General features: G+C 38.0%; 2 protein-coding genes across 2 annotated transcripts in view; both read right to left on the minus strand.

Annotated features, from left to right (window-relative positions):
* The window catches only part of LOC112047925 (phosphopantothenate--cysteine ligase), a 21,730-nt gene extending 18,339 nt beyond the window's left edge, over positions 1-3,391 (minus strand). The window contains exon 1 of the mRNA XM_024085228.2: positions 3,009-3,391. The gene's annotated coding sequence lies outside the window, so the exon portion shown is untranslated. The remainder of the gene's footprint in view (positions 1-3,008) is intronic.
* A 1,182-nt stretch (positions 3,392-4,573) lies between these two features.
* On the minus strand, positions 4,574-13,859 carry LOC112047917 (putative transporter svop-1). Its single transcript, XM_024085217.2, has 11 exons — positions 13,794-13,859; positions 12,371-12,532; positions 10,414-10,576; positions 9,256-9,377; positions 8,758-9,002; positions 8,511-8,644; positions 7,876-8,002; positions 7,403-7,495; positions 6,517-6,707; positions 5,789-5,916; positions 4,574-5,365 (listed from the first exon to the last, which is right to left on the minus strand). Exons 1-11 carry the CDS (start codon positions 13,849-13,851, stop codon positions 5,277-5,279), a joined length of 1,512 nt encoding a protein of 503 aa, XP_023940985.1. The 5' UTR covers positions 13,852-13,859; the 3' UTR covers positions 4,574-5,276.
* Between the last annotated feature and the right edge of the window lie 468 nt (positions 13,860-14,327).

The following is a 14,327-nucleotide window of genomic DNA, read 5'->3' on the forward strand; positions in this document are numbered from 1 at the left end:
GAACTTCATTGACGTCTGAAGAGGCTGTATGGTCAACGATCTTTGCCTGTCCCCGAATTCCGTTGGGGACAAATTAAAAAAAAAAAAACCTAAAACTTCACAGCTAATGACAGCAGTTCTATTTTTAAAGTTCATTCGGGCCCTTAGGTGGGAAGTAATTTGTATGAGTTATTCCCTCCCTGTGTAGGGAAGCAGCATTTTCCACCCAATACTCAGATCAAAACAACACTACTTTCCGAGTATGAGAAATGAAAAATATCTATCTACCCTACCTGTAGTTATTTATATTTTTAATAATAAAAGATAGCTTCGTGTTTTACAACAACTAATGGAAATCAGTTATGCTTGGCACCCACTATCCAGTAAATTCACGTGCCTGTAGCGCTAACGGCAACACATCCGATAAAACTGATCGTGTGTTGGCCGCAATGTGCATGACATCATGCAGATCTTCACTCTACAAATTGTTTAGTAGGTACAAGTTACCTGGATGCCCATTACATAAGGATGCTACTATTCGTTATTATAAGTATTCATTTTCCCTATTTATCACCATCCATATTAGCCTATTTAATGGGCCACCTTGCCACTCCTTGTAGAGTATTTTTGGCTTAGAGCTACCACACCACAGTCATAATGCTAGTTGGCAGATTCAGGCTGATAATGATCTCATCATTATGAGTCTATTTTAACAGTCTAGTCCTCCAGATCTTCCAGCTTATAGAAGAGGAGCATAACTCGCTCCATTGCCTGCTGAGTGTCTTTGAACATTTTTATGAGGGCAACAGTTAGCGACCAGGTTTGGGATCCATAAGCCAACACTGGAAACATGCTCTGTTCGAAGACTTTTGTCTTCAGGCACTGAGGAATTTTGGACAAAAGGATGTCGCAGAGTTTCCCATCCACTGCCCAACTGAGTTGGATTCACTTTCAGCTGATTCCAGCTTAATACTGATAATTATTTTTTCTAACATTTGTATATACTTACTATACATAGATTTTAAATTAATGTTGTTACTAACAAAAAATATGACCCATGATTGCAACAAAGATTTGCTATTGTTAAGTTATTCATAAAATAAAGTATATATACTCATGTAAGGAAAAACTATACGGAAACTGATAGTGCAAAGAAATTGGCTTAACTATGAGGCATTTTGATAATGGGATTTGGGTTAAGAGCTGTTTAGCACACATACCTGCCCTTGTAAGGCTTCCTTATTCTGTATATACATAAACAATAATTACAGCAATCATAAACCACAACTTGGCTGGCAATAAACTTGAACCTTTTTATTATATCAAAATTGACATGAAGTGAGTTACCAATCGTGGATTACCTTGTTCTCGAATATCAATAAAAAATATATAATCTGTATGAGTATTATAAAGAGGAAAGATATGATTGTTTGTTCATATTGAATAGGCTCTGAAACTTCTAAACCAATTAAAAAAATTCTTTTACTGTTAGGAAGCTACACTATCCCCGGATGCTATAGGCTACATTTTATCCAAATATTTGAATTGAACTTGGAACTGTGCGGGTGAAAAGCGGGCTTCTGCTAGTTATGTATATATTTCTTCTATAATATAAGCATATAATCTTAGTATTCCATGGATGTGTGCCGGGTCGAGAGAGAAATACTCTGAACATAGCTGGGACTTGTAACCTGGGTTAAGGAGCTCTTTTAAAAGCCGTAATTTCTCTGCTCTCTATTGAACTCTCTGCATAGCCAAATTTGGTAGACTCCTACTAGACCTTACTACCTGGCATTGGATACCCAGTCAAATATAGAACTGATACAAAATGCTTTTCTTTGGTTTCCATTACAAACAAATAGAAATCTTTTTTATCTTACTGTATCTGAAGATACAGTGTTTTGAATGAGTAGGGGACTTAAATTTAAAGAACTGCAGTTTCTCAAAAGTAGATGTTTTTAAGATATAATGTAATGTCATGGTACAGTAGCATAGAGCTAATGAGACTTGAAGTATTCTCATGTCTCACATAAGAATACTTGAAGCCTTAAAGATTCAGGAGCAGGAGACAAAATCTATACAAATATTATAAATGTGAAGGTAAGTCTCTCTGTTATCTTTATATGGCATTGTACATAATGCCATATAAAGATAACAGAGAGACCAATTGCTGAACCAATTTTGATGAATATTTAATATGAATAATGATTAATTTTGGAAATCCAAAATTGCTCAGGATTATACCAAATATCGCTGGACAGAGAGAACAACAGGTGTGGAGAGGGCTGACTTGTTTTACTGTAGCTTTCTTTCTACACATAGATGGAAAGCAGATTGAGATTTTTCTCTTTGCCACATGATGGATCTAGCACTCCCACATTGAATCTAAGAGATGTTAAGATATTTGTCTAATGCTATATAAATTGGACCCTCGAGCAAAACATAATTTACTGTTGAGTTTCATGCCTCTCTTCAGCACAACCTGCCTTACAAACCGGTGGTAGAGTCAACCTTAACTTTTCTAAAGTGCTTGTAAACTAAGCCTACTTGAAATAAATGAATTTTGCAGTTGATTTTGATTTTTAAAGAAAGGTGAAAGTTTCTAGGAAAGTGTTTCATTTATTTTTATATTCACTGTATATGAAGTGTGTATGTATATGATAACTTGGTCATCATTAAAATGCAAAATAATTATTATTATATTATAAATGGTTTACTTAGTGGCTTGATTCTAGTTTTGTTTACTAAACTAAGCATTATCTATGTAAGTAAATCATTTTCAGAATAAAACCTGCAGTCATATAGCAGTTCAGTTCATACACATCCATATTATTAACCTTAACCCTTATATCAACAGGTTGTAGTGACCATAATGTCAAGTTAACCAAATCTGACTATGTACTTACCTGTAAAGATGTATAATGGTTAATTAACAAGGACTATTTACTAGGACAAATACAAACAACTATCATTTATGTCCTCTAAAAGAGTAAATCGTGGTAAATCAACATAATTAAGATAAAACTTACCTTTGAAAGTGAAAATTCACGTTAATATTCTCGTGTTTTTATACCACGTTAAAGGTATAAATACGTCCGAAATTCGGCAAATTGAACTTTACACTCTGCAATCCAGTGCATCAACACTGCTCTAGCGCTCTACCGACCGGGCTGTACTAATCAGAGTCAGACTTTATCGAAAAATCGATTCACGAGAGAACTTCACGCCGCGTTGGCCTACGCTCGCTAATTTTACACCTTATGTTTATGAATACAATGGTTAAATCGTCGGCTAAGTATAATGAATATTTTATTCATATCATTATTCGGTTAGCACTGTATTAATTAAATGAAAAATATCCTCAAAAATTATCACTTTGAAGTTGGAATGGAAAATCTGACAGCTGATTCTGAGTCTGACATGACAGTGACATTAGTAATAGTTTGACGTTTGATGGTAGCTGTCAGCTGACAAGTGACTTTGACTGATAGTTATCGCAATGATTTATTGCAGCCTCGGAGGATTAATTTCTAGAATTCCGGAATGATTTATTAAATTCTATTAAATTAATCACGTACTTAATAACCATAGACTTTTATTAATCAAGTAGGTACATAAATAGGCTAAACTTATTATAAAAATAAAATATAAGGAAATATCAATACAACTACAACTACAAAATTAAAATAAATTAAAATTAAAACTAATACCTAAAAATATTTATCAAAATTTGCCGCCCTTGGTAGGGTGCCCATCACGCAGGCAGCATTCCCGCGTTGAATTGCGATTGAAATTCTTTGCGCGAGAAAGCTGCCCGCCCGAGGGTCGCCTGTTGCCTCTCTGAGGCGTTTGCCGATCTCCTTGTGGAGAGTCAGAGCGCTCCTGCCCCACGGGCCTAGTGTCTCGACGCCAAACGGGACGAATTCATATTGGGCGCCGAGACAACTGTATTTAAGAAACTTTAGACGCTCACGCATGTCTGCCGCCGCCCCGCTATGTCTGCCGGTCGACTGGATGTATGAAGCAGCTAAAGTGTCTGCACAGGTGGCGTCTCACACCAGCGCGCGACCCATACTCCAGGGAATTAATGACATCCCGTCGGGACGTTTGCCATCGTTGCGCACGATCTGAGGCTCCAGAACGGCAGGTACGTTAGCACTGACGAGCGCCCTTCTAAGGATGTCATTAAGTGCGGAATGGCGGGACAAACGGCCGGCGCCTGAAGGGCAGGCGAGTCCGTGGTGGCCGAGCTCATCTACGCGGGCTCCGCAAGATGTGCAATTGTGTTCCGCGCATAGCACAGCACCAACCCGGAGAGCAGCGGCAATGCGGAAAGATTCTGGGTCTATTAAAGTGCCAGTATTAGGTGATGGATAGGCATGGAGCCAATGGCCTGACTCTGGTCTAGAAGATGCCAGAAGCCTCGCCCGGTCCCTGCCAGATGTGACATCAAGCAGAGAATTCAAAGTTGAGGCTGATATTATATTATAGTGTCGTACTTAATATTATTTCAGAATACCTCGTATAGTTTTTCATTGATTATATTTTAATTTATTTATTTATATAAGGAAAATAAAAACAACAATTACCTGCTTCCTCGTAATATTTTTATTTTAAGTTGTTTTTAGAAAACATTACATTAGATTTTAATATTAACAACAATAACACCCAGCGGGCGATGGAGCAAGCTATGCTTGGGGTTTCTCTGCGTGATCGAATCAGAAATTAAAAAATCCACAGACGAACCCAAGTCACTGACATAGCTCACCGAGTAGCGAAGCTGAAGTAGCAATGGGCAGGCCATATAGTTTGAAATGCCGATGGACGTTGGGGTCCTAAAGTGCTGGAAAGGCGACACCACATCAACACACATCAAGCGAATTGCAGGGAGCCGCGCGCTGGATGCTGACGGCTCGAGACAGTTTTGTTAGGAAGTCCATGGAAGAGGCCTACGTCCAACAGTGGACGTTCACCAGCTGATAATGATGATGATGAACAATAACTCAGGTTGAGAAATCAAAAAAGTAGGAAGAGACATAATAATTTCTAACTACTTACTTAACCGTACTTAAATTACCTATTACAAAAAACCAACATTATTATTCATGGCACTTAATAGATAGATATGAAATGAAAACGTAACACAAAAGCTTTACAAATAAATTATTTACATTAAGTACGTATTATTAAGGGTTAACATTAAGATCATTTCGCTATAAATACCCAACAAAAGTGAATCTATGTTTAGGTCTATACTTTGGTATATGCGGTAAGTGTATGTACAATTATATAAACTACTATAGTTTTGACGCTTCGTCTTTCGGCCCTTGGCTTGCTTGTCCAAGTTTCCTATCATCCTCCAGAAATGCGGCTATTACAGCTGACACTGAAAACAATGAAACAGTAGGTGGATTACTCGTACGTATTATTGAAGAATTATACCATTCTGCCCCATCCCATCGACACTCGCCAGTTTTTTTTATAAAATTGTGTTAATCGTTTACATAATAGAATACTAAACAATGTAGGTATCTATCTTTAAACCTAACAGTATCACATTTTTGTTTGTGAACAGATTAAAAAATTAATTTCTTCTAAATCTATAATAACGGCTAAAGAATACTTGTGGCGTCACCGTTTCAGGTTCTTATAAATGCCTGGCCACAGTCTTTATATACAGACACGAGATATACCTATGTAGCCGCTGACATAGGCAGCTCAAGACTTCCAATTAGCAAATAGTTGAAAGAAGAAGTTATAAAAGTGCAATGGACGTCCATCGGTTGACAATGATGAAACTAAAACCTACCTGCCAATATAGAAGCATAAACGTAGAAGCCAGCTTCGCAGTTGACCTCAAACAGTAGGTTGATGATCTGCACTGACGCGAACGAGCCGATCCGATGACCTGTCATGATCAGTGCTACAGCTAGAGTTCTGTAAAACAAAATAAGAATGTTGTACACGTTAATAAATGCAGTTATGTACAAACGACAGAATAGAAGACAGGACTAGAAGTAGGTAATAGTGGAGATAGGTGTATTGTAAGGTAATTACGTTCCTTGCGTGTCCTGCAGTTCCGTGTGTTGCTCTGTTGAAGGAGATGGTTCCTCATTTCACATTTATTTTGTTTTTTTTTTTAATACTTGCAATATCTTTTCAATATGACTACTATTTCCCATTCCATTACAACCAGTCGGAAAAGACTGTGCTAAGAGTGGATACGACAATAGTGCAAAGCAATCGCAACCTCAAACCTCGCAAAGGTTTATAAGTACAACAACAACAAGCATCATCGTCATCATCATAATTATCATCAATAACAAATATCATCTGAGACTATGTTTATACGGCCCATTACAGGGCCAGACCTCCCTCTTTACAGAAGAGGGAATATCTATGGAGCTCTAACTATACGTACCTTCAAATTGTACAAAATTAAAAATCCAACTTTAGTACAAGTTGGTAATTCAGTAGAAGTCTGTAGGCTTTTTCACACATTAAAATACCGGATAGGTGGTGGATGGTGATCCTCACCTAAGCGAAGTGGGGAACAAGGCGACGGCGATGGCGGTGTACAGCCCCGAAGTGACGATGCCGATGAGGAAGATGAAGAACATGACGCCGCTGGCGATGGCGTTGGGGATCAGGTTGACGAGGATGCCGCACAAGCCACATAGCGCCGTCACGAACATCGCCATGTTGCGCCGCCCAGTCACACTGATCATCTGGAGACAAAACACAAAATGTCAAAAGCTCATTAAATACTAGCTCTCTAGAACCAAAGTGACATAACGAGTCACACAGGTGATTCGGCGGGGCACATTCGAAGTGCCAATGGACCGGACCTATCGTCCCAAATGAGTGTGCTTTGAAAAGCGCAGTGTTGTTCGATCTACGAATTGGTAAATTAGACCTGAGAGTTGGAGGCAACTCAAGAGTCTCAAGCCATGTGGCACGTTGATTCTCTTTCTACAAACAGTAACGCTTCGAAAATTAACAAAATATATAGTAATGATAGATCCGATCGCTTTTTAATGGTCTAAGGATCGAGAGCTTGATCACGTGACCTGTCGATAGTGAACATTCCCATACATTTTTTAATTTGTGAATTATTGCGTCTATGAAGTGCACTCCACTGTTGAGCCATGCTTAGAGTTTCATCATTGATTCCATAAGTAGTATTCTAACCAAAGTTTCAAATTGCACACTGTAAAACGCCTTAGGCAAGTCACATAACACGCCAAGGACTTCACGTAGCTCAGGCTTCAAAGATATGTTTGCTGCTAGCGAATGAGTGTTGATACTGATTTAAGTTTAGTATGGCCTGGCTGCAGTCGCAAAGCCTGGATTTCTTCATTGTAGATTTTGAAGACAATCATTGTCTACTTTATGGCCTCAAATTGACCAATGCAATACTCACCAAGCTCATAAACACGTTTGTCACCGACTGTATGGCTCCTACCACCAGGACAATGAGGAGAGACGTCACATTCAACGCGCACGCATCGTCATCCTGGAAGATTTTAAATTCTTTTTGTAGTAAAATCTTGCGCTTGACTACAAGCAAGCCTGATAGTAAAATGTTGAGTCTTATGTTGGAGTGGGCTATTGTTGATATTTTAATATATATTATTGTGAAAAGGCACTTTCTAGGTACTTGCCTCGCCAACCGAGATCTCATCATTGGTTTCCATGATGATTGTGCTCAAGCCTGTGCCTATCGACCAAAAAAATGTTTCTGGTCAGGCTAAGAATCCGAACTGTTTACAGTTCGGATTCTTAGATCCCAGTTATATAGATAACGATTAATATTATACCTTATCATTTCAAAAATGTTATATTGAATTACGATGAGAATGTTACATTATGTTATAAGTAAGACGTAGTATTTACCTCAGGAGGTGAATCTAAGCTTTTCCTAATGATGCCACAGAGAGTGAGACTCGAGCCCTCCCCAGTTTCCAGTATCTGCACGAATTGGGCAGAAATGGTAGGCAGCCAGATCAGAAAAGCTGGTATTCTGGAAAAATGTATTCGAAATTCGAATATATTTTTTTTAAAGTCAAACCACCGCCCAGTAAAAAAAGAGAGAGTTCTCAATTCGACGCCTATTTTTTATGTTTCCAATTACTTCATAAAATCTTCGTCATTTACTGATCGTTGTAGGTTTTCCTAATTTTATAAAGGATCACCCGCGTAGTTCCTGTTCCCGTATGAATAAACAAACATACATTCAAATCTTTCCACTTTATAAACTAGTGTAGATCAGAGCCTACCATAGATATTAGATAGACAGGCAAATTCGGACCATGCTTTAAGAGGTAGCAGGTTTAAAGACCCTAAATTGTGCATGAACCGAATCATTTTTTAAATTTTCCTTGGTATAATAAGATTTGTTCCTTCGCTACACAATTAGATTTGACTGACCTCTCGTCAGAATGCTAGTTTAATCTTTAACGTTGTCATTGATGTATTCGATGTCTACAATCGGTTTCGTCGTAAACTGTAATATGTCACAAATACTCAACTGTTGGAATAGAAATAGTAAGGTCATGATGATTGTAGATTTCAGCAAGGGTTGCTTGAACAAGGGAGCGCATTGGTTACCGGCGCCTTTAGCGTTTCCCCCATCTACTGGCTCTACCAAGATTCCGCCTTTTATCTAAAATCATATTAAACAAATATAACAAATATTAAACAAAACAATAAAGTACAAGTAATTTTTATGTCTGACATTTAGCTGAATAGAGGTGTAGATTTCCCTGCAATGCTTACTTGTAGTTCAGTTCTTGACCTTAAATTATTCACTCTATGTATTTTTTTCAACGCATCCATCGCCTCTGCTTCTCTTCCTTTAGAGAACAAAAATTTGGGGCTCTCGCACATGAAGTATAACCACAAGGCTGACAGCAGACTGGGCGAGGAGTATACCAGCATGAGCGTCCTCCAGGAGTTCCAGTAGATCCCCAGACTTGGCAGGTAGTATGAGAACGTGAGAGGGATTATTGGTATCGCCAAAGCTGAAAGGAATACATATAAATAAAATTGTCTGATTGTCTGTGATTTTAAATAAGTGATTTTTCAGTTACCTACTTACACGATAATTCAATACAAGCTTTTAATTTATTTTAATTGTCTGTTTAGTTTATTTTAATTGTCTGTCACAAAGCTAAATTGGCAACAGTTGAGTCGGGAAAGTCGAAGGGATCCCAATGTGTTAGAATGGCTAACCTGTGCTGTAAAGTAAGTAGATTGATCGTTAGATTAGTTTACCTGCCATAAGTCCCTGGGACAGCAAGAATATGCTACCTACAAGCAGGATGCACAAGTTCCTCTTACTCATGGGAACACTCTCACTGACGATAGTCATAGCTTGGGGAAACTGGCCCGCAGATCTATAGACAAAAATAAATGATCATTACATTTTACATCATTACATCATTGTGTTCGTGACGATACCCGATCTCTGGTTCCAGCTGTAAATCAGCGCTGCATGCCCTACTTTAATTTTTTTATTACTTCTTATCTTTTCTTTCTTTCTTTCTTTCTTTCTTTCTTTCTATTTATAGTGAAAATTTGTAACAGTTTCTCAAATAGGTACTTAGGTATATTACGTGAAAGGGGTTGTGATACTTTTAAAGTGTGTATAGATTGAAGTTAATTTACATTGGTATACCTATATATATGTTGTTTGGTCCCGAAGTAGGCGATAGGTTATCCAAAGTTCAGTTCGACAAATCTGCAATCGGCCAGTGATTACTATTGTCATGTAGGTACTAAATAACATATCTATTCGTTTATTCGTTTTTAAGCCTCTATTTTTGACACTTTATTACTTTAGTTTAAGAGAAATTGCATATTTAGTCCAGTCAAATTAATCCTTAAAATAGAAATAAGGTTACAATAATTCCCATAGAGCTAAAAATTGGTATGAATGTTCAGAATACTATTTATTATAAATGAATTGTGAAAATTCCCAATCAATCCCCCTGAAAAAAAAATTATTGATGGTGAAAGTTTGCAAAAATAGGTTTTTCGCGTTTTACAGCAAGACTGAGAGTTATAAGCAAAAATTGTTCAGACAAAAATTGTAGATCATCCGATTCTCTACAAAAAGTGTATTTACACTTTTTTCTCAAGTATCGCCATTTCCGTGATACAGCGGTCGAAAGATGGGGGTATATGTTTCTTATGCCGGATTTCGTACTAGTGTAACTAATAGTTACAAATAGCGACACGAAACTAGAGTTTATCGCTGACCGTTGAAGTCAAAATTAAGGTAACTTGGGGCGGCTAGAGGGATGAAGGAGGATGGCTCTCAGTCTCAAGTCTCATCGTCGCGTTTAATACCGATGCGCAGGTGTTCCCTCCGCGTTTCGTACATCGCTAGGCTTACTTGCCGTTACTTGTTCAGTTGGTTTGTATACTTACAGGAAAGTGGCGAAAAACTGCAGGAACATGAGCATCAACCAGTTGACGGATATGCTGGCGAGCGCGTTGACGGTCGCAGCCGCGAGCAGCGATATGATGAGCGTGTATCGCCGCCCAAATATGTCTGCTAGGTAACCCCATAGCACTGCTCCCAGGATGAGGCCTGGAATTGAACCATTACGGAGATCAGCCTCTACATATGTTAAAGTACTTATCTATAAGGAGTCTTTTTTTCGCGTGAAATGTTAGGCTAGCACGAACAATGGCCACTATTGCCAACGACCTTGGATGAAAAACAATGTGTACTTATTCGCGTTTCATCTTTAAGAAGTATCCTTAACATAGATACAACTTATTACTTTGTCATTAACCAAACCAATTTATTATTTCGTGTTCACATTTTGCGCTTTGGCAATATTAGACCAAACTACATAAAGTGGAGTCCATGTGAGAGGTTAGCTTAGAAGTTAGAACGAGCATTGGATTCTAACGCCAACAAAAGAACAAGGTATTATACCGTTTACCGTTTCATTAATAAAAATCCATTTAACCTATTCAACTTATAATCTTACATTTTTGCATTTTATGCGACGTTTCTTTTGCAATGTTAGACCACATTGCTAAAGCTTACCTAGTTTTTTTATCCTCAGTACCTGAACCTCCTTTAGCAGATCGTTTCATCCATGCAAATCGTGGAACCAAATCCCGCTGCGACGTTTTCAAACTGTATTTGAGTTATTTGAGGAATGGATGAACAATCATTTATCATATTTTGATGCTAATTTCAATCCTCTAACCTTATACACATCTTATGTACGCGTATCTTAGTCACCTTGAACACTTGACGATCCTTCGTGACCGGGATCTACTTAACAAAGTCGAACTAGCGCCCAGTTATTCTAGATAACGAGATTCGCGGAATGTTCACACCAAATGCCATTTTTGACCGGATCAGCTTATACAAGGAGTGACTGGAATTAATTAAACAAGTTTAACCAGTAAATTGTACCTAGGTATGTAGGTTTGTAGAACCTAAAACCTACACCATATTGAACTAAAAATTATTCATGTTAGGTGTAAACATTTTCAATTGTTACTGTTAAAAGTACATTATAGAATTATTGGCAGTTGTTAGCAATCAGGCGGGATTTTAAGAGGTGCACTATCGAATGCACATAATTTTAATAACAACGAAGTTAATGGTTAGGTATGCGTTTATAAATAAATTGAAATGAGTCAAATTACACGCTGTTAAAGGAACTGTATATTCGATTGTCAAGGAATTCCTTAACCCTAAGTCCATTGGTTACAAATCCAGGGCTCGGATCGGAGTTTTTCTCTCTGCCACGCGATATACTAGGCACCCGCACGGCACACGCAAGGAAAGCTAAGATATTCGTCTCTCTTATGGTAAATGGAAATTACATTTCATATGTTAAGGGTTGTGGGTTGTTTCTCATGACCCCTAGAACTATAGTATAAGTATTTTCTAGACGATGTGCACTATACAGTCTTGTGGAGCCTCATGGACTTTTGTGTCGAGATTGGCGTGGATTTTATTTGATTCACGCATCGGGCTACGTGCTCGACTTTTTTCGTATCCCAATGATCATAAGTTTCTATATGTTATCTCTTTGTCTCCTGACAATGTGGCCGAGGTATTTGAGAATCCTTCTCAGATAGACAGTGGATAATGTTTTCGAGTTGTTTTTAACAACGATGTCACGCATTCTATGTTGTTGTTCTACGATGTTGATGTTGATGTTCTACGCGTTGTGCACAGAATAAGAAAATTTTCTTATTCATGTCAAAGACTGCTGCTTTGACAGTTAGCAATGGTATGTGAGAATCCATTATTAACGAAAATTACATTGGTAGTTAGTATATATCAACGAAAGTAACTCAAAGTTAGTGATTAGGCCACCAGGAATTAGTTTAAACGTAAAATTGGTGTTACCTACGACCGGCGCTCCAGCCAGGATGCCCCGCTGCGAGGAGGTGGTGCCGAGCTCGCAGGCGCTGGTGGGGATGATGATGGTGGTGCTGAAGGCGATGCACACCAGCGCGATCACTATGAATCCCGCCATGCTCACCACCAAGTAGTTGTACAAGCCGAAACCTGAAGCATTACAAACTAGTCATTCTCGAATCAGAGGATACAGTTATAGATTTACTAGCTGATGCCTCGCGGTTTCACCCGCGTGGTTATCGTTCCCGTAGGAATACGGGGATAATATATAACCCATAGCCTTCCTCGATAAATGGGCTATCTAACACTGAAAGAATTTTTCAAATTCGACCAGTAGTTCCCGAGATTAGCCCGTTTAACCAAACAAACAAACAAGCTTTATAATATTAGTATAGATTAGTGTAGGCTTCTCATATCCTACCAGTAGGCGAATAATTAAGAAGAAAAGGTTTTCAAAGACGCTTTTTAACTAGGCGAATAATTTAGAAGAAAAGGTTTTCAGAGACGCTTAACTATATTCTTGCATTCACATTTGGCTAAGAATCAGGTACCCAGTGGTTTATTAGCAAAATCGTCAATAGCTCAGCTCGTTTTTGTTGAAAAAACTATCATTGACTAATCAGTCCCGTCGTATTAGCGATAAAAAGCTGATTTAGCGATATGGAAATCGGCTTAGTGGTGTGTATCCATCTACATAATCCTAACGCACTGTTGTAGAAAACACAACACTACAGGTTAATTTCAATGTTATCACAATTTTATGTTAAGTATTCCGAATCAGTGTCTGTAGCCATGAATCATGTCGAATCTCGTTCTCTACGAATGCTAATGCTTCGAAAACTAATAAAATGTATGGGAATGACAGACCCGATCGACAACTTGATCACGTGACTAGTCGATAACGAATGTCATTCTCATAGCGTTTATAGAAAAAGAATCGACGTGCCACATGGCTATAGGCATAGATTATTATAGAACACTACAGGCAGTATTGTGGTTCACAGCGGAGAGGTCCTAATATAGTCAGTTTCAAATTCATAGTTTCTAAATTGAAAAAAATATGAATTCGAAACTCCAGTTCGGTCTGGTCTAGACATCAACCGTGGTTAGCAACCACCCTATTAGCAAATACGTACTGCTAAAAGATTTATCGTACCGTCTCGTAGAAATCAGAGGTACGTTACACTTGGATCTTTTCCAAGTAAGTCCGCTTACATCTCTGACTGCATCGTCACTTAGCATAAGGAGAGATCGCAGTCTACTAAGGTGATTTAATTAAAAATGACTGCATATTGGCACTGGATATGATTCAAGCCTCAGAGGAACAAAAAATAATAGAAGGAATTTAGAAATCGACGTAATGATTACATCACATTACGTATACACAAAGTGTATCGTGTTCGGAAGTTACCTGTTCTGTTGAGCGCTTCCTCGAAGCTGACCTTGTGCGCATCCTCGCTGCGAGCCATTTCAGCTGTTGCACTAGTTTCACTCACTGTTCACTACAACAATCATTAGCGTATTTATTAAAGATGGCTGCGATTGAATTTGCGTAATCTCTCGAAACTTATATGCCTAATCACGCTCTAATTGAAATATCTTAGAAAGAATAATGTTTATGTGTCTTTGGGGTATGTATTGATATGTGCGTAATTTTCGTTTTTTTTAAATATGACCAAGGATGTCCTTGCTCCTTGGAGGAAGATATTAAGAGGCTACTAATAAAAACTCAACATTTTACTTTTACTTTTTTTTAAAATAACTAACTAACTCCCTTACACAATAATAGTGTTGAAGACCCTGAATTAAGTTTGACAAACCTGTGTCTCAGGATTCTCTCTTTTCCTGATTAGGAATAAAACTGCTTTTTAATTTTTAGATATCTATGTAGTTTTTTAAAACATGTATCATTGTTAATAAAGCTATATCTCGAAAAGTATTAGTT

Source organism: Bicyclus anynana, chromosome 10, assembly GCF_947172395.1.
Source record: "Bicyclus anynana chromosome 10, ilBicAnyn1.1, whole genome shotgun sequence".
NCBI classification, from domain to species: Eukaryota; Metazoa; Arthropoda; class Insecta; order Lepidoptera; family Nymphalidae; genus Bicyclus; species Bicyclus anynana.